A 19387-nucleotide genomic window follows, 5' to 3' on the forward strand; every position below is an offset into this window, starting at 1 on the left:
CTTCCTGTGGAGGCTGTATGACCTGCTGAGTTTCTCCAGAACATTTGTGCATTCCTTTTGGAAGGAATGTTGTAACCAAAGGCCACACTCTGAGGAATATGCTAATTCATAACAAAAATGAATCCATGGAATTCTTTACCACAGAAGGTAGAGAGGTCAAGCCATTAAATATATACAAGAAAGCCTTCCTGGTGCCAAAGGGAAGAGGGATAGGGGAAGAAGGTGGAAACTGGGAGATGAAACTTGTAGGTAAAGAACTTCAAATTTCTGGGTGTCAACATCCTTGAAGATCTATCCTGGGGCCACCATAATGTCGATAAAATCGCGAAGACGGCTCATCAGCAGCTATACTTCTTTAGGAGTTTGAGGAGATTTGGTACATCACCAAAGACTTTTGCAAATTTCTACAGGTGTACTGTGGTGAGCATTCTGACTGGTTGCATCTCTGTCTGGTATGGAGGGGCCAATACACAGGACAGGAAAAGATCTACAGAGGGTTGTGAACTCAGCCAGTGGCATCATGGACACCAGTCTTCAGTCTATCGAGGACATCTTCAAGAGGTGGCATCTCAAGAAAGCAGCCTCTATCCTCAAGGACCCCTAGCACCCGGGCCATGCCCTCTTCACTCTGCTACCATCAGAAAGGAGGTACAGGAGTCTGAAGACGAACACTCAGTGAACAAGGACTTTAGCTTCAGGACTTCTATTCCCTAATCCAATTTATAAAATTTACACCAAAACCAAATTTACTCAAAACGTTAAATAAAAAGTACCTTTCTAACCTATCAAAAGCCTTTTCCTCATCTAAAGCTACAATAAGGCTCAAGTCTTCTTTTGCTGAGCTAAATGAATTATACTTAAGAATCTTACTATATTTTCCGAAGTTTGTCTGTTTTTAACAAAACCTGTCTGGTTCATATTTATTGTCAGGAAGATATTCATTAATCCTATTCACTAATACTTTTGCTACCATCTTATAATCTACATTCAATAAAGATATAGGTCTATATGAAGTCATTTTTAATGAATCTCTATCTTTTTTAGGAATAACTGTAATTATTGCCATAGTTTCTAGAACACAATTTTGTCTAAAGGCTTGTTCCATTACTTTCATAAATAATGGAACCAATAAATCCTTAAACTCTTTATAAAATTCAACTAGGAACCCATCTTCATCTAGAGATTTATTATTTTGTAAACTAGAAACCTCCTGCTCAATAAAAGGACTATTTAATTCATCCTTACCTTTTTGGGTTAAACTGAGTTATGACAGTGTGACAGATAGTCATCTATAGTCTCTTCATCACGTAATGATTCAGAAGTGTATAACTTTTCACAGAATTCCATAAATATATCATTAATTTCCTGTGGTTTACATCACTTGATCATTATCTTGCTGTACTGCATTAATTATTCTAGAAGATTGTTCCTCTTTTAATTGCCAAGCCAAAAATTTATGTGATTGTTCCCCTAATTCATAATAGTTGTTTAGTACATATAATTTTCTCTGTTCTATATGATAACATTGTATTATATTGTAATTTTTTATTAATTAAAGTTCTGTAATTATCCTCAGAAGCAGATTTTTGAAAATCTTTTCCAATAAAGTTATTTCTTTTTTCCAATTTGTCTGTCCTTCATATATTCCTTTTTAAGTTCTGAAGAATAACTTATAATTCGTCCCTCATAAATATGCATTCAATATATCCCAAATAATAAACATATCTTCTATTGAATGTAAATTAGTATCACAAAACAATTGAATCTGTTGTCCTATAAATAGATAAAGATCCAGTCTCTTCAATAATAAAGAATTCAATCTACAACTATAAACTGAATATTATCTTCCAATAAACTCCAAGTCAATCAAAATGGGAGAATGATCAGATATGAATCTAGTTTTATAATTCACATCAATCACTCTTGTTTGATTTTGGGCAGAAAGCAAGAAAAAAATCAATTTTAGAATATGTATCAAATCTACTAGAATAAAAAAATAGTCACCGTCCTTAGGATATATCAGTTAAATTAAAATCTTTCATTAAAGACAACAATATTTTAGCTGCCATTCACTTCAATATATTTTTTAAAGATTTATCCAATACAGGTTCTAGACATGTACTAAATTCAAAAAAGTATCTTGAATAAATTTCTGATCATCTAGGTTAGGTGCATAAATATTCAATAAAGTCCATTCTTCAGAAAATATTTTACAATTTACTATAAGATACCTTCCCTCTGGTACTGTAATTATGTTTTGAATTTTAACTGGTACATTTTTCTTGATTAAAATTGCCACTCCCCTAGCTATAGAATTAAATATAGAAAGAAAAACTACTTGAACTACCCAGTCTCTTTTCAATTTTAAATGCTCACTTTCAGTTAAATGGGTCTCCTGTTAAAAAAAAAGCAATATCTACTCCTCGTTTCTTAATATATGATAAAACCTCTTTCTTTTTATGGGGCCGTTAATCCCATTAATATTAAAACTTAGCATCTTAACTGTTTTACCCACCATTTAGATCTCTATATTCCAATAAATAAGTATCACTTATTCCTGTCCAGGAAGAATTCCCATAAATCAAATTGGGCTCAGGTGTCATAATCTGCAATCCAATAACACTAAGTTCATTCAAAATGAAAGTAAAAAAAAATAAAAAAAATCCCACCTCCCTGAAATGCCAGAAATACCAGCATTACTGCCCTCCATTGTACGGGTTGTGGTCAACCAAGAAAACCCATGCCATTGTCAGAGAGCGACATACCGAATCCCCGACTCCCAGGGGCAAGAAAAATATTAAAAAATTCTTTTCATCAAAATAACAAGAGTAACAGAAAAAAAAAGGGAGCTTCCTCTCCACACACTCATCAACAAGTCATTCTGGCAAATCCTCCAGTAGCCGAGCCTTGGGTAGATCTTTAACAAAATCTTCAACTTGAATGTCATTGGTGAAGAAAACATTCTGTTGATCTGGAATGAACACTTACAACGTAGTTGGATAGTGAAGCTTAAATCTGTAACCTTTGTCATATAAAGCCTTCTTAACTGGATTAAACTCCTTCCTTTCCTTCAAAAGAGCTAGACTCAAATCTGGATTCTTAGAGATGGCATTTACAACTATTTGGAAAGATAGAGATTGATTTGGAGTAGTCAGCATGGTTTTGTACGTGGAAGATCATACCAAACAAATCTATAGAATTTTTCGAGGAGGTTACTAAAAAACGTTGATGAGGGGAAGGCAGTGGATGTTGTCTATTTGGACTTTAGTAAGACTTTTGATAAGCTTCCCCTTAAGAGGTGAGTAAGGAAGGTGGAGCATTAGGTATTAATGATGGATTCAATAATGGTTGGATGGGAGATGCCAGAGATCAGTGGTGGAAAATTGTTTGTTGAATTGGAGGCTGGTGTCGAGTGGAGTGCCTCAGGGATTGGTACTGGGTCCACTGCTGTTTGTCATATATTTAATGATCTAGATGATAGGGTGGCAAATTGGATTAGTAAATTTGCAGATGATACAAAGGTTGGCGGTGTTGTGGACAGTGAGGAAGATTATCAAAGCTTACAGGGTGATATAGGACAGTTTGAAGAGTGGGCTGGAAGATGGCAGATGGAGTTTAATACTGATAAATGTGAGATGCTACATTTTGGTAGGACTAATCAAAATAGAACATACACGTTAAATGGTAGACAGTGGAATAAAAGGGATTTAGGAGTCATGGTACATAATTCTCTGAAAGTTGAATCATATGTGGTGAAGAAAGTATTTAGTATGTTGGTTTTCATAAATCAGAGTACTGAATACAGGAGTTGGGATATTATGTTGAAATTGATGAAGGCATTGGTGAGGCCAAATTTGGAATATTGTGTGCAGTTTTAGTCACTGAATTATAGGAAGGATATAAACAGTATAGAGAGAGCGCAGAGGAGGTTTACGTGAATGTTGCTGGAGTTTCAGGGTTTGAGTTACAGGGAAAGGTTGAGCAGGCTGGGACTTTATTCTCTGGAGCTTAGAAGGTTGAGGGGTGTTTTGATAGAGGTATTCAAAATTATAAGGGGAACAGATAGGCTTTTTCCACTGAGAGTGGGGAGATTCAAACAAGAGGGCATGGATTGAGAGTAAAAGGGAAAAGTTTAAGGGAAACGTTAGGGGAAATTTCTTCACTCAGAGGGTGGTGAGGGTATGGAATGAACTTCCAGAAGTGGTGATAGAAGTGAGATCAATGCTAATATTCAAGGATAGGTTGGCTAGGTATGTGGAAGGAAGAGGTATGGAGGGTTATGGGACAAATGCGGGTGAGTACGACTAGGTGGGGGATGAAGTTTAGCACGAACTCATAGGGACAAACTGGCCTGTTTCTGTGCTGTAAATGGTTATATGGATAGGAGAAGATCTTTCACCCTCATAACACAAAGGACCACGATCTTTATCTTCTCTCTATCTTGATAATTCAAAAATCTAATCAGTATAGACCGAGATCTCTGGTTTGGTCCTGGCTTTGGTCAGAGTTCTATGTGCTCTTTCAATCAGAATGTTCTCTTCAAAATTTTCTCACCCAAACATGTCGGGTATCCAGTCCTGGAAAAAACAAATTACATCATGGCCTTCTTTATCTTCAGATATCCCAACAATTTAAAAATTATTCCTTCGTCTATAGTTCTCCAAAATATTAACCTTCTCTAATAATTTTTCATTCACAGAAACCAAAGCAGTAACAGAATCTTCGTTGACATTCGCTCTTTCTGCAATTGTTGAACTTCTTCACAATCATCTTGAGTTCTTTCTTCTTATTTATCAGTCCTTTATGAAATGTTGGTTATTGATTTAATCAATTTTAACTTGTATTTCTCCAGTTAGAAATTTAAAATTATTTTTCATTGCTTTCATGAGTTTATCAATTTTATTCTCAATTTTGTCCATTTTTTCTTAAAAAAACTTAGCCTTGCCTTTAAATTCTTCTTCTTTTGTACTTACATCTTCCTCTTCACTTGTAAAGTTGTTAGAATCATCTTCTATATCAGGAAAATCTTGTTCAGCAGCTGTAATGCTGGACTGGCCCTTTATAAATGATGGAGATTTTTTCCTTGTTTTTCCATCCCCAGCGTGCACGCACGAGGAGTCGTGCAGGTGCGGTGCAGATCCAGTTTTCTCAATTATGCCATCTTTGCAGAGAGCCGCAGAGGTGGCTCCGTGAGATGATCCCTCACCGGGGCTGTCTCCAGCGATTCCAGAAGATAATTCAGCGGCTATCTCCACAGAGAAGGTAGGTCCGTGTTGCTTTTCCTTCCTTTCTTTGCATTTCTATTTCAAGGTGATTTTCAAGTACTTTTCGCGGAGGCATTGTTTTCTATTCTGTAACAACTTTGAAGTAACTTTAAAGTAACTTTAACAATATAAACTTTACTCAATTGACACATTTTTTGATAAAAGCCCCAGGAGTTGTGAGGGTATGCTGTGTTCCCTATGGCATCACATGACTTCCCCAATAAATCATTGTTGGTACAGTTGAAATTAAAACAAATACATTTTTAATAAACCATTATGATTCAGTACTTGTGTTTGAAGTATCGGAACTTCTGAGTATAAACCCATGTGCATCTGTATTTGGAACTGTCGTGCCTCTCCTGACATCCTGGACCTGCTGGGAGCCCAAGGTTCCACTACTGCCTGGACACTGACATCCCCGCTCCTGCCCGGGAGCCCGATACCCGAGTCCAATGACTCATCGCATTATATCCAAATTCGCGTTAAATCGTGGTTTCATCGCATCTCCCCTGCTGTTATTATTCAACACCTGCTGAATAGACAATACCAGCCAATTATCCATGCATTTCCACTCTCTCTTCCAGAAGGAACCAATATCTAATCTCCTTCTGCTTAAAAGATCCAGAAAAGCTTCAAAGGAATGACCATGAAGGCAGAATTCCTCTGAGCTGTGCTGGCAGTGTTGAATCAGAGAGGGCAGAAGATTACATTCTTTAAGCTTCTGTGAAGAGCCTTCGATGAAACTTTAAGCCTTTACTGATCTTAACAACTGAAAGTCAACACAAGAGGAGTTTCACTGCACGCTGTCTTAGGAGAGAGAGCTGATCAAAGTTTTCGATCAAATACAGGAGAGAAGGCAAGAATGGGATATACAGAGCAATATAAAAGCAGCAGACGCTGGAATCTTGAATGGACGAAGAATTGCAGGAGGATGTCAGCGGGTCAGACAGCATACATGAGTCAAAATGGACAGTCAACGTTTCAGATCTTAATTCTTTATCAAGACAATAAGGGTAAAGATAATAAAAAGGTGAAATAAATGCAGGAATTTGGGGTAGGGGGCCAGAGGGTGTAGGAGGAGGTTGAGAATCACTGCTCTATTCTCAATTATAACTAAAATATTTTGCTTGAGAAAAATGATCATTGGTCCATTTCCTTTGGAGTTATGAAACCATGCACATAACAAGTCAATGAGGTGCGATTAAAACAGTGGATTTTGCAGAGATGCGGTGCTAATTTTTTAGGTATTGGAGCTCACCAAAAATGGCGACAAGGGAGGCTCATGAGACCTGGCCTTGCTGGCCACTCTGTTGTATTTGGCATTGTATAATTGAGAGCAAACGGTAGGACGATGAAAGAAGACGACCAGTCATGGAAGGAACAGGTATCTTGTATGCGAAAACAAAGGACATTTCCACATTGTGGAGGCACTGGACCTGGGGCCTGTGTGACCAGGTCTACAACTCTTCAAAGCTCGGCACAGAGTGAAGGAATGGGAAAAATATAGAAGATGAGGGAGGGAAGGTGAAGACTCTTTTGGAGCATTGAAGAACAGAGGTGATTTGGACTAGAGGCACAAATCAGTTCCAGGGCTACAGGAGTACGAAGGCAAGGAATTGAATTGGAATCCCCCTCCAAAATGTTTTAAATTTTTTAACATTTTGACATATTGCATCGTAACAGGCCTTTCCACCCCCTGAGCTTGTGCCACTCAAATGCACCAATTCTCCATTGTATAATCCTGGTATTTTTTTGAAGGGCGATATAGTCCCCATCACCCTTCATTTACCTATTATTTATGATTTAGACATACATTCAGCACAGTAACAGGCCCTTCTGGCCTATGATGAGCCCGTGCTGCCCACATACACCAATTAACCTACAAACCCCATGCATTTTTGGACGGTGGGAGGAAACCAGAGCACCCAGAGGAAACCCATGCAGACAAGGGGCAGAACATACAAACTCCTTGCAGAGAGAGCCAGTTTTGAATCTGGGTCACTGGTGCTGTGATAGCTGCCTGTATAGGGTAAGGGAACACGATTAAAAAAAAACGTGAAAAAGAAAGTAAAGAACTTTTAAAATGCTCTTCTTTTGCCAAAATACATTGGAGCCAAGAGTTTAGGCACTACTGTAAAAGGCTGAGAGATGTAGCTGCCATCTGTTGTGGGATCTACAGGCTAGCGAGTTCCTTTATTTATACATCTGCACATCTAGGAGTCCCAGGTTAAGCTTGGAGGTATTTAATCTCCATCCTTAGTTGCTCTTGAACTGGAGAAACCATCCCTCATTCCATCTGGCCACCTCCAACCAGATGGAATTAACATTGACTTCTTCAGTTTCCATCAGCCCCCAGCCACCACTGATTTCTCCCTATGCCTCCTTTCCCCTATCTCTCTCTCTCTCCCCCTTTTACCTGCCTTCTTTCCCCAGCTCTGCATTCACAGACCAACCACCTCTCCCAATCAATTCTCACCTTTCTTCCCTCCTGTCCATATCCAATTAACACCTTTTGTCTGTTGATCTATGCTCCTCCTCCTGTCCTTTCTCCCCCACTGAGCGCTATCTGGACATAAAAGATACGTGTTCCTTCCATGACCGGTCGTCTTCTTTCATCGTCCTACTGTTTGCTCTCAATTATACAACGCCAAGTACAACAGAGTGGCCAGCAAGGCCAGGTCTCATGAGCCTCCCTTGTTGCCATTTTTGGTGAGCTCCGATACCTAAAAAATTAGCATTGCATCTCTGCAAAACCCACTGTTTTAATCGCATCTAATTGACTCGTTATATGCATGGTTTCATAACTCCAAAGGAACTGGGCCAATGATAATTTTTCTCAAGCAAAATATTTTAGTTACAATTGAGAATAGAGCAGTGATTCTCAACCTTCCCTCCCACTCACATCCCACCTTAAGCAATCCCTTACTAATTGCAGAGCACCGATGGAATAGGGATTGCTTAAGGTGGGATGCGAGTTTAGAGGGTCAGTTTGAAAACCACTGCTCTAAACCCATCCTATCCATGGATCCATCCAACTGTTTCTTTAGCGTTTGCTGTTGTAATGGCAGCGCTACTACTGTTGTGGACTAGCGGGGACCAGGGAGTGGAGACTCAGCACTTTCCCGCTTGGTCCAATTGCCCAGCTCCACTCCCGTCAGCTCCGTAAATGCTTTAAGAGGCCCGTTAAAGGAGACGATGGTGGCTTTATGTAAAATCCCATGTCAGCGGGGTCTGGCCTATGTCATTATACAGACATAGTGGGGTTTGGTGTTGGGTGATGGTGGAAGGAGGGGAGGAGGCAAGAGAATACTGAGGCTACATCTGCTGGGGAGGTCTGAAGTCAAGGGTGATAAATTATAAGGGCAAGTTGCTGAAATAAATGACAAAGGAACTGAGAAGCAAGCAGTCAAACAGTAAGAGAGCCTGGCCATTTACAGAAGTCCAGCCACACTTGATTATAAATATTTCCAAGAGGGAAAGAAAGAAGAGAGAAAATGACTTAATAGTACAGAACTTAAGATGAATAAAAGTGAAATTTAAACCCCATGAAATCATTGCTGCCTGGTAGACTATGTCAAATAATGTGCAATGGAATTGCTTTGGGGAATTCAAATAAAAAAAAATATTAATATGATACGGGTTAGCCCTTTTGAAAAAAAAACATATCAGGCTTCAAATGGATGAGGGACTGGCACATCGGCCTGTGACGGTGAGGGCTGATGTGTGATTGTGCCTTTAAATTACATGCTGCTTCTCAGACAGTGTTTAGCTCTGGTTTCAAAGTAGCAGATTTCTGGCATTTCAATTTACACAGACTCGTATAGGACCAGATGTTGAAAGGCAGAACATAGGGGTAGAGTCAGGAGTTTATTTGTGGTTATAGACCAGGCGCGTTGCAGCCAACGTACTCGCAATAGCGGTCTGCGCATGCAAGCTCCAGATTGGCGGACTGGAGTTTAACGGAGTCCAGGCGCAGTCTGGCCATCATGCGCAGAGCTCCCACTTACCTGTAAATAGCAGTAAATAGTTATTGATATTACCTCTCCTCTCGAGCTGTGCTGTTATTATTTACCACATCGACAAACATGGGGTCAGAAGTGGGTGGGCTGAGCTTGAGGCTTCCCGGTCGACTTGCAAGTGAGGAACCAGCTCCTCGTTGCAGCAGTCACCATGGCGGATGGATTCAGACGACCCGACCCAGTGATCATCAGGTTAATGTTGCTGAGAAATGGCGTATTTTTGAACAAGAGTATGACATGCTTATAGCGGCGGTGCATAGTCTCAAGCCTGCCCGCACCAGAATTCAATTTTATTAAATCTGGCGAGTCAGGAAGCCATAGAGAGGGAGTGAAGTGCGTGAAGGGGAGCTGATTCTCAGTTCGGCAGAGAATCAGAATGACAGACGAATATCACGATGGAAAGGCACAAATTTAATACAAGAAATCAGACCCTGATGAATTGATTATTTCATATTTCAGCAATTTAATGATAAGAGCAAAGACCTGCAACTTTGGAACGCTCTGCGAGGAACTAATCAGAGACAGGGTGGCCTGTGGCATTTATACTGACAGCATGATGAAGGTGCTTCTGTGCGACAGTGACTGAACACTAGCGAAGGCCATCTCTACCTGTCTGATTTACGAAATGACCGAGGAGAATAGCAAGAGGTTAGCCTCTCCATCACAGCCTACCAAGGTGGGATCTGAAAAGAAACAGTGGCTGGAGACCAGGAGGAGGAGCCAGGTGGACTGAACCACATCATCCTCCATTACAAAGTGCAACCACTGCGGAGGTGACCATGCAGCGAGAAAGGAAACATGTCCATCTTTCAGCCAGCAGCGTCGAGCCTGCAGAAAGTGGAACCATTTCAAAATATGCTGCAGATCCAACAGTAGATCAATACTAGGCCCAGACCTAGAAGGACGATTAACCAATTAGAGTCTGAACAGGATGAAAGCAACACCACAGAAGAAACGTATTTGGCCTGGGATGACCGAGAACATCGACCAAGAGGTGCAAGCTTGCTCGCTGTGCAACAGCACTAAGCCACACCAGCAGAAGGAACCATTTCAGCTTCATCCGGTTCCAGACTTACCTTGGTCAACTGTGGCAACTGACATTTTCCAGTGGCGATGTTAGCAAGAGTTAGTGTTGGTTGATTCATATTCGGGGTGGTATGATATAGATCTACTTCCACAACAGTCATCACCAAGTTAAAAAGGCACTTCTCTGGGCATGGAGCAACACACACCCTGTTAGCAGATAATGGCAGACAGTTTATGGGCCAAAGATTTAAGGACTTTACAGCAGAGTGGGACTTTAGTCACAGCACCAGCAGCCCAGAATATCCATAGTCTAATGGGTTGGCTGAGAGATCTGTAAGAAGTGAATAACAGCTCATGGAAAAGTCCCACAGGGAGAAAACGATGTATTCCTCAATCTGTTTAACCTGAGGAACATCCCTCGTGACATCATACTGGAGTCTCCGGCGCAGAGACAGATATCAAGACAGATGTGCACGACCTTACCTGTGGAAAGAAAGCTTGTGGAGCCCCAAATGAGAAATCTACAGGAGATCAAGGCCCAGCTGTTGAGCAAAAGACTGCCGCAGAATTGAGTGCTACAACAAGGCAAGCCAACCACTCGAACCTTTGACAGAGGGACAAGTTGTTAGGCTGCAAACTCCGCAGGGCTATGACCGGACTGCCGTGGTAGAAGAAAGTTGCCAGGAGCCGAGGTTGTACCTGGCCTGATCAGAAGGGGAAGTGCACAGGAGACACCGACAACCCCTCCTTCCCGTAAGGGAGCTGGTCGCGGTTCAATGCAATCCTGACAAGACTGTGTACCTGAATACTGGACTTGAGCCTAAAGACGGTGGTACTTCCTCAGTAGCCACACCTGAGATAATGAACAGTGCACATTCTCAGGTTGAGGTACCGCGGGCGTCTACATCCACAGAGGGCTATGACAAGATGTGCTCCAAGCACATCTGTAAACCGAACCCCAAGTACAAAGACTGATCCACACTGGTTGTGTTTGTTTCGTAATGTTAACTTGCGAACTGCATAATGTTGGGGGTTACTAAAGAAATGGGATGTAGACCAGCTCGGCACTTGCTGCAATCACGTTGCAGTCACAGTACTCTGTGTAGCTGTCTGTGCATATGTGAGCTCCGGATTGGAGGGGTGGAGTTCAATAGGGTCCAGGCGCATTACGCCCACCATGTATAGAATTTCCACTTACCTGTAAATAGTAGTAAATAGTTTTTGTTATAACCTCTCTTTTTGTGTCATGTTATTACTACCACATTGACAATGTTCACTTGGAACACACAATGTTCTATTGCTACCCTTCTCAGTGTTGGTCTCTCTGAGACATGGCTAAGCTGGCTTCATGAGGAGGAGAGGGAAATGTGAAATGAAGGCGAAAGGTGCTGGGGATACCCAACTGGTCAGGCAGTGTCTGTGGAAAAGAGAAACTGAGTGGACCTTAGTGGGCAATGACCTTCAATCAGAATGGGGAGAGGTCAAACAGGTAATTGGCAGCAGAAAGGAAGAGGTGAAGGTGATGGGGTGGTGGCGAGTAGATGTGGGAGTTGTGGAGTGAAGGAAAGGAGGAGGTGGGGAGTTAGAAGATTCACGCAAACTGTGGTGGGGCCCTTTGGATTTTCTCTCACTCTCTCTCTCACACACACACACACACACACACACACATACACACACACACACACATGCACATATATGCATTCAAACATTCACATAGTTGGGCTCTTACATACATGCACATGCATGCATTTTCACACACACACACACACGTACTTTCACATACGTGTTTTCACACACGCACACAAGCGGATGCACTCATTCACACATGAGCTCAAACACATGCATAAGGATGCATTTTCACGGACACACGCGTATTTTCACACACACACACACACACACACACACACACACACACACACACACACACACACACACACACACACACACACACACACACACACACACACACACACAATGTTTTGCCTTTGGAATATGGGTGGATAGCAGAGTTCCCAGAGAACACCCATCCAGTCATCCAGTCACAGGAAGTCTGAATCCCTGAAGCCAGCAGCTCTCCTCGCTGCACCTCATTTTGTAGTGGGAAGAGGAAGGCAGGTGGTCGGGAATTTCTCCACACCGAAGGCTGTGAAAGTTCAGTTCTCAAGTGCTTCCAAAGTCAGGGTGGATCGATGTTTGGAAATTTTGGGTCCAGAGAATAGAGAGATCAGGCAAGGAAAGACAGAGGGGCTTTTGTGTGATCTCCATTGGTTTCTTTGGTGTGCTCCAGTTTCCTTCCACATCTGAAAAACATTTGGCAATCTAATTGTCCACAGTAAAGTGGCCCTGGTATGCAGCTGAGTGGGGGTGGGGGGGGAGGTGGTTTATATGAATGTGAGGAGAAGAAAATGAGATCAGTGTTGGCTAAAATAGGACTCAAAGAATGATTGAGGACTCTTTCCATCCACCACACAGTATCTTTAACCTGCTGCCAACAAGAGCATCAAAATCAGGACTGCCAGGCTGAGAAATAGCTTCTTCCTGCAGTCTGTGAGATTGATGAATGGCATCCTGCAACCAAGTAAATCTTCCCAAAGTATTTGTATATATTTATTTTAAATTATATCTTTATATATGTGGAGCAGAGAACATAAAACATTACAGCATAGTAGAGGTCCTTCAGCCCACGATGTTGTGCCAACGTGCGTAAACCTACTCAGCAAACTAAACCTCTCCTTTCTAACATCCATAACCCTCTATTTAACTTGTATCCATATGTATGTCCAAGAGATATTTGAATGTCCGTCCCTATTGTACCACCATTCCAGGCATCCACCACACTGTGTAAAATAATTTTTACCACTGACATTCCTCCCTAAACTTTCCTCCTCTGTCCTTAAACAAATGCACTCTGGTGTTTACTACATATGTGATCCTTATTGCACTACACGTTGTGTGTGTACGTGTGTGCACTGTGGTCTGGATAAATGCTGTTTCATTGGGTTGTTCATGTACAGTCTGCTGATATGAAGGGTGGGAGGAAACCAGAGCCCCCACAGGAAACCCGAGCAGGCACAGGGAGAATGGACAAATTCCTCATGGACAGAGTCGGATTCGAATCCGGGTCTCTGGCACTGAAATAGCATCATGCTAGCTGCTACACTAACTGTGCCACCGTGACGATAAACTTGAACTAATATAAAAGGTATAGACTCGATGAGCTGAATGGCCTGTTCCTGTGCTACATTGATTGTGGCCAGGGTTCTTAGACCAGAGGCCGGCACAGCCACAGTGGTCTTATGATGTTCAGGGGCTCCTCGAGCTGAGAAATGAATAAAAGATAAAATCAGTGACCTTCTGATTGCGCTCAACTACACCTACTCTTCATGTCTGAATATTTGGGAAGGCTTATTGCGTCTTCATCTCCAATCAGAGCATTTGCATTATCACTGAAATTAATGCTGCTCTCAACACAGAGAATTTAATTCTGATTCTAAACATTCCCTACAAACTGGAGTGAAACACAAAAGTCTGCAGATGCTGAGATTGCAGTAAAAACACGAGACCAGCTGAGTTCCTCCAGCATTTCTGTGTGTTTTATTCCCTTCAAACTGCACCTGAGCAGTAAAATTCCACAATAATATAGTGTCTCATTGAAGCTTGATTACACCTTCGACGGCAAGATTAATTTATGATCGTTCATCAATTTTTCCACGAGCTTCTTCAAGCTGGAGGACTAGAGGACCTTGAATGTGCAATTCCAGACCCATTAACCAACGGGGAATGAGACCAACAACCACTGTGGCTTGGCTAATGGGTATATTAACATTTTTATGAGATAAAACAGGAACTCTCTATGCCTTCCTTAACAAGCATGTAATTCTTGTTTGAAGTCTGTGAACCTGTGAACTTCACCAACCCGATGGGATAAACTGAGTTTGGTTTTACATGGGGGTGGGAGAATTATACTGTGTGACATTGAACTGTTGGACAAGATTGAATGCCAATTTGATTCAGTCACCAGTAAACCTCACTGCTTAAATACATCTCAGAACAGTGGAAAATAAATTCCCACTTCTTTGCCCTTTTATATACATTTCAGGTTTGTCCAGAATGTTAGATTAAAATTCCCTCTACACTCTCCCATCACACACTCCCAGGGCAGGGACAGCACGGGTTAGATACTGAGTGAAGCTCCCTCTACACTGTCCCATCACACACTCCCAGGGCAGGGACAGCACGGGTTAGATACAGAGTGAAGCTCCCTCCACACTGTCCCATCACACACTCCCAGGGCAGGGAGAGCACAGGTTAGATACAGAGTGAAGCTCCCTCCACACTGTCCCATCACACACTCCCAGGGCAGGGACAGCACGGGTTAGATACAGAGTGAAGCTCCCTCTACACTGTCCCATCACACACTCCCAGGGCAGGGACAGCACGGGTTAGATACTGAGTGAAGCTCCCTCTACACTGTCCCATCACACACTCCCAGGGCAGGGAGAGCACGGGTTAGATACAGAGTGAAGCTCCCTCTACACTGTCCCATCACACACTCCCAGGGCAGGGACACCATGGGTTAGATACAGAGTGAAGCTCCCTCAACACTGTCCCATCACACACTCCCAGGGCAAGGAGAGCATGGGTTAGATGCAGAATGAAGCTCCCTCTACACTGTTCTATCACACACTCCATGGTATAAGAACAACGAGCTCTGCATTGAAGATAAGGGGCAGTCAGCAAAAAAATAATTTATGCTCTGAAGAATCCTACCATTGTTCTGCAATGCTGTATTCAACATCTTCCATTGATATAAACTCTGCCTTGTATTCATTCTGTATTTAGGAAACTGAACATTCCAGTTTTTCAGAAGGCACCTTCTGCAGAGTTTAGGAAGTCTGCAATCCCAGGCAATTATCTGTTGGCAGATCCTGCAGTGGTGAGTGCATGTCTGTGCTCCACATTGCTTCCTATGTGATTGGCTCCTGGGTGGTTCTTCCTGGAATCCAACCCTTCTGTCTCAGAAACCACATCCTCTTCATCCAGAAAAAAAACAGATTCTAGTTTTGAACAGTCATGGGAAGAGTACGGACAGCGATTGAGCTGATGGCCATTGATATCACGATCTCAGGGGATGTGGATGTGAAGGATAGTAAAACTTTCCACCTTGGCCAAGGAGCAAAGAGCCCTCATACCACATGGCAGAAAAGTCATCTATTTCACTATCCCAGGGGACAACAGATGCCCTCTCAACTCCAGCATGTTACCAGCATCCCTCAACACCTTCTACAGGGGTACCATTGAAAGCATCCTGTCAGGGGGCATCACTGCATGGAAAGGGAACTTCTCTGCCCGAAAGTGCGGAGGGCTGTGAACGTGGCTCAGATTCATTATGCAATACCATCACACCCTCATCCTGCCCATCAAGTGCGTCTATAAATCCTGCTGCCCTGAAGAAAGACCCATCCCACCTTGGCCACACCCACTTCACCCCCATCCTGTCAGGAAGGAGTTTCACGAGTATGAGATTACACACCACAAATTTGAAGAGCAATTTATTTCCTGCCTTTACTAGACTCCTGAATGAGCCCCAAAATAGTAAAATGATGTTGATTTTACCCAGTAACAATTGATCTATCTGTAATGCTGAAATTCTGTATTGTGTCTTCATTTACTACATTCATAAGGTGACTAACCAGTCTACTCAAAAAACAACTGCAATCTCTACCTCTTTGTGACAATGAACAAACCTGAATTGGTGTCAGTGGAACCTTCAACAAATGAACCTTCATCAAACATCCCAATGGAAAAACAGTGTTCAGTGTTGGGCAGTCGGCCCTCCAACCTTTGCAAGGTTAAACCTGCGAACTGTGCAATCATGAAACCAAGGCTGGCATTCCTTTGAGGAAAAAGGTGGAATGAGAGCGAGCCAGATGGAGAGAGAGTGTGAGTTTGTGTGTGTAAAAAGAGAGAATGGAGAGGAGATGGGAAAGAGAAAGTAGAGAGAGTGGAGGAGAGAGGAGAAAGGAGAGGAAAAGAGGAAAATGGATAAAGATAAATCTATGAGAAAGATGTCATCAGGTGGGTAAAATGTGACAATCAGATCAATGGGAGGACAGACGGACAGATGAAAACTAGAAAATAAATGGCAGGGGTACATAACCAGATGGATGCACAGCTTGTTATTCACAAAGCCCAAAGTTCCAAATGTTTCAGTGTCTGTGGATGCTCATCAGTTCAGCAAATGGCCCAGTCTCCTCCATTGCACCACTTCCGATCTTGCTTACCTGTGACGGAGCTATCGAGGTTGTCCAGGCTGGATCCAGGTGTGTGCCCTATTCCTCGCAGAGGTCTGGCCAACTCCATAGCCTCCTCCTCTTCATCTTCCTCCTCCTCCTCCTCCTCAGGCACGTCTGTCTCTATGTCTGAAATTAATGTCCCGGAGATATAACCAAGGGGTAGAGCAGGGGCCTGAGGAGGGAGCGAGCTGCCCTGCATCTGCCTGCATGCGGAACACAAAATGTTCACACTGAGCAATGCACCATTACTGACATAAAAAAATTGGAAAAATGATTTTCATGAAACCTTATCGAATAGTATTGTAGAATGTTACACCAAGGGCAAAATCCATCAGGACCACGTTGGTTAAAGCATGCAACCCAGGCTGATCCCAGTTTGAGGCTTATAGTACGTAAGACTTGGCACATTTACCATTAATTGTATTAGAGTTTCTGAATCTCTGTTGAACTGCCTCCAATGCTATTGTAACCTCTCTGGGTAAGGGGATTAAAACAGTGAGCAGAACTTGAGGTGTGGCATCACCAACACCATTTTAATATGGTGTATGCGGAAAAAAGACTTCTCTTGCAGGATGATAAATTCTATACTGGGAGAGTGGTGAAAGTTGGGTCATTCACAATATACAGGCCAAGGCCATGTTCTGAGCAATAGGGGAAATAAGAACTGTGGAGAACAGGCAAGAAAATGGAGCTGTGACCACATTTAGGCCAGACACCAACTAATAAAGGCTCTAAGGGGAATGTACCTAGAGTCACTCAGCACAGCATGGGCCCCTCAGCCCAGCTTATCCATGTTGACCACATTGGCACTCTGGGCTAGTTTCATTTGTCGGCTTTTGGCCTATATCCTTCTTTATCTTTTTAAAATATTTTTATTGAGTTTCACATATAAACTTACATACAAAATTTTAAGGAAAACACATAAGAAGTCAACTCATATACAAAAAAAATGCTAGAACTACTTTAAGACAGTTCTTTAATCCACATGAGGTACATTAATGAATAATCTATGATAACCATCTTAAACCCACATTTTCCAAATCAATGCAAATAAAAATTGATAAAAAGAAAAAAAACAAACAAAAATAACCTAAAAACTAAATCTAATCTACCCTCTCCCTCTAATCAAGGTTAAAAAAAATGGAAATTGTGGATGGGATAGAGACCTCTAGACATCAGACATAGAATCTCTGAAACATTCAAAATGCTTAATTCTTCCAAACATGATAATATTCTATGGATGGCCCCACATCTTTACCAATTTAAACTTTCTATCTTTAGCAATGTATCTACTTTTCTCCAATCTTAAATAGGACATCACATCAAGTAACCACAGTGTATGGGTAAATGAAGAGTCATCTTTCTATTTCAATAAAATTGTTCATCTGGCTATCAATGTAGTAAAGGCTAAAACTTTCTCCTGAGTTGCAGACAGATGTATATCCAACTCATGTGAAAAACCAAACAAAGTAATTAATGGATATGGTTCCATTTTGATCTTAAAAATCATTGATAAAGTTTGAAAAATGTCTTTCCAAAATCTCTCTAAATTTGGGCACTCCCAAAACATATGGATCAGTGAAGCTTCAAAAATTTTACACTTCTCACATAGAGAATCAATATCTGCATAGAAATGAGATAATTTTAGTTTGGACATATGTGTTCCATGTACCACCTTAAATTTTAATAAGCAATGCCTTACACAAAATGAGGAAACATTAATCAAGCTGAAAACAAAGTACCAATCTTTATCTGAAAATGTTATGTTCAAATCTCGTTCCCAATCATTCTTAATCCCAGCCATGGAGGATGATCGTAAATCCAATAAATCATTATAAATAGATGATATGAATCCATCGTGGAAAAAAAACCTCAAGTTAAAAAATGAATCAAGAACATTAGTATTTAAGATTCAAGGAAAATCAGAAAGCTTGAACCGAACAAAATGTCTAACTTGTAAATATCTAAAAAATGTCTGTTAGAAAGATTAAACGGCTGATAATTACTCAAAAGAGGCAAAGTTATCTCAAATAAAAAGATCCTTATAACGTCCTTGAAAGATCCACATCCCTCCTAACCCTTCCGGTCCAGAAACCTGACACAATTTTTTTTGAACTTTCAAGTCCAGGACAAGAGGCCACAATTTCAGTATAAAAAGAAATGAGTAGAGATTTCTTTAGTCAAGAGTCTTGAGTCTGTGGAACATGCTGCCACAGGTGGCTGTGGAAGTGAGGTCGTTGGGTATATTTAAGGCAGAGATTGACAGGTATTTGTCAGTTCATCAAGGGTTACAGGGAAAAACCCAACACCCAACCCCAACCAACCAATTTTCCCTTGCAACCGCTGCAACCGTGCCTGCCTGTCCCGCATCGGACTTGTCAGTCACCAACGAGCCTGCAGCAGACGTGGACATACCCCTACATAAATCTTCATCCACGAAGCCAAGCCAAAGGACAGGGAGAAAGCTGGGGAGTGGGGCTGAGTGATAAGGATCAGCTCATGGCAGAGCAGATCCCACAGGCTGATTAGCCTATTTCTGCTCTTGTATCTTGTGATCTGGTGAAGTCAAGTTTATTGTGATCTGGTGAAGTCAAGTTTATTGTGATCTGGTGAAGTCAAGTTTATTGTCATCTGGTGAAGTCAAGTTTATTGTCATCTGATTATACAAGTACACCCGAAGAAACAGCGTTTTCCTGTCCTCGGTGCAAAACACAGAAAGACATAACGCACATACAAACAAACAAATATTCTTAAATACAAATAAATAAATATTGTTTCGTAA

General features: G+C 41.7%; 1 protein-coding gene across 29 annotated transcripts in view; it reads right to left on the reverse strand.

The window, feature by feature from the left end:
- The window catches only part of robo2 (roundabout, axon guidance receptor, homolog 2 (Drosophila)), a 1057280-nt gene that overhangs the window by 17064 nt on the left and 1020829 nt on the right, over positions 1–19387 (reverse strand). For all 29 annotated transcript variants that reach the window (XM_069889083.1, XM_069889099.1, XM_069889096.1 and 26 more), the window contains one exon: positions 16594–16808. In XM_069889083.1, coding sequence (XP_069745184.1) covers positions 16594–16808 — 215 coding nt within the window. The remainder of the gene's footprint in view (positions 1–16593; positions 16809–19387) is intronic.

This window comes from Narcine bancroftii, chromosome 7 (assembly GCF_036971445.1).
Source record: "Narcine bancroftii isolate sNarBan1 chromosome 7, sNarBan1.hap1, whole genome shotgun sequence".
Lineage (NCBI taxonomy): Eukaryota > Metazoa > Chordata > Chondrichthyes > Torpediniformes > Narcinidae > Narcine > Narcine bancroftii.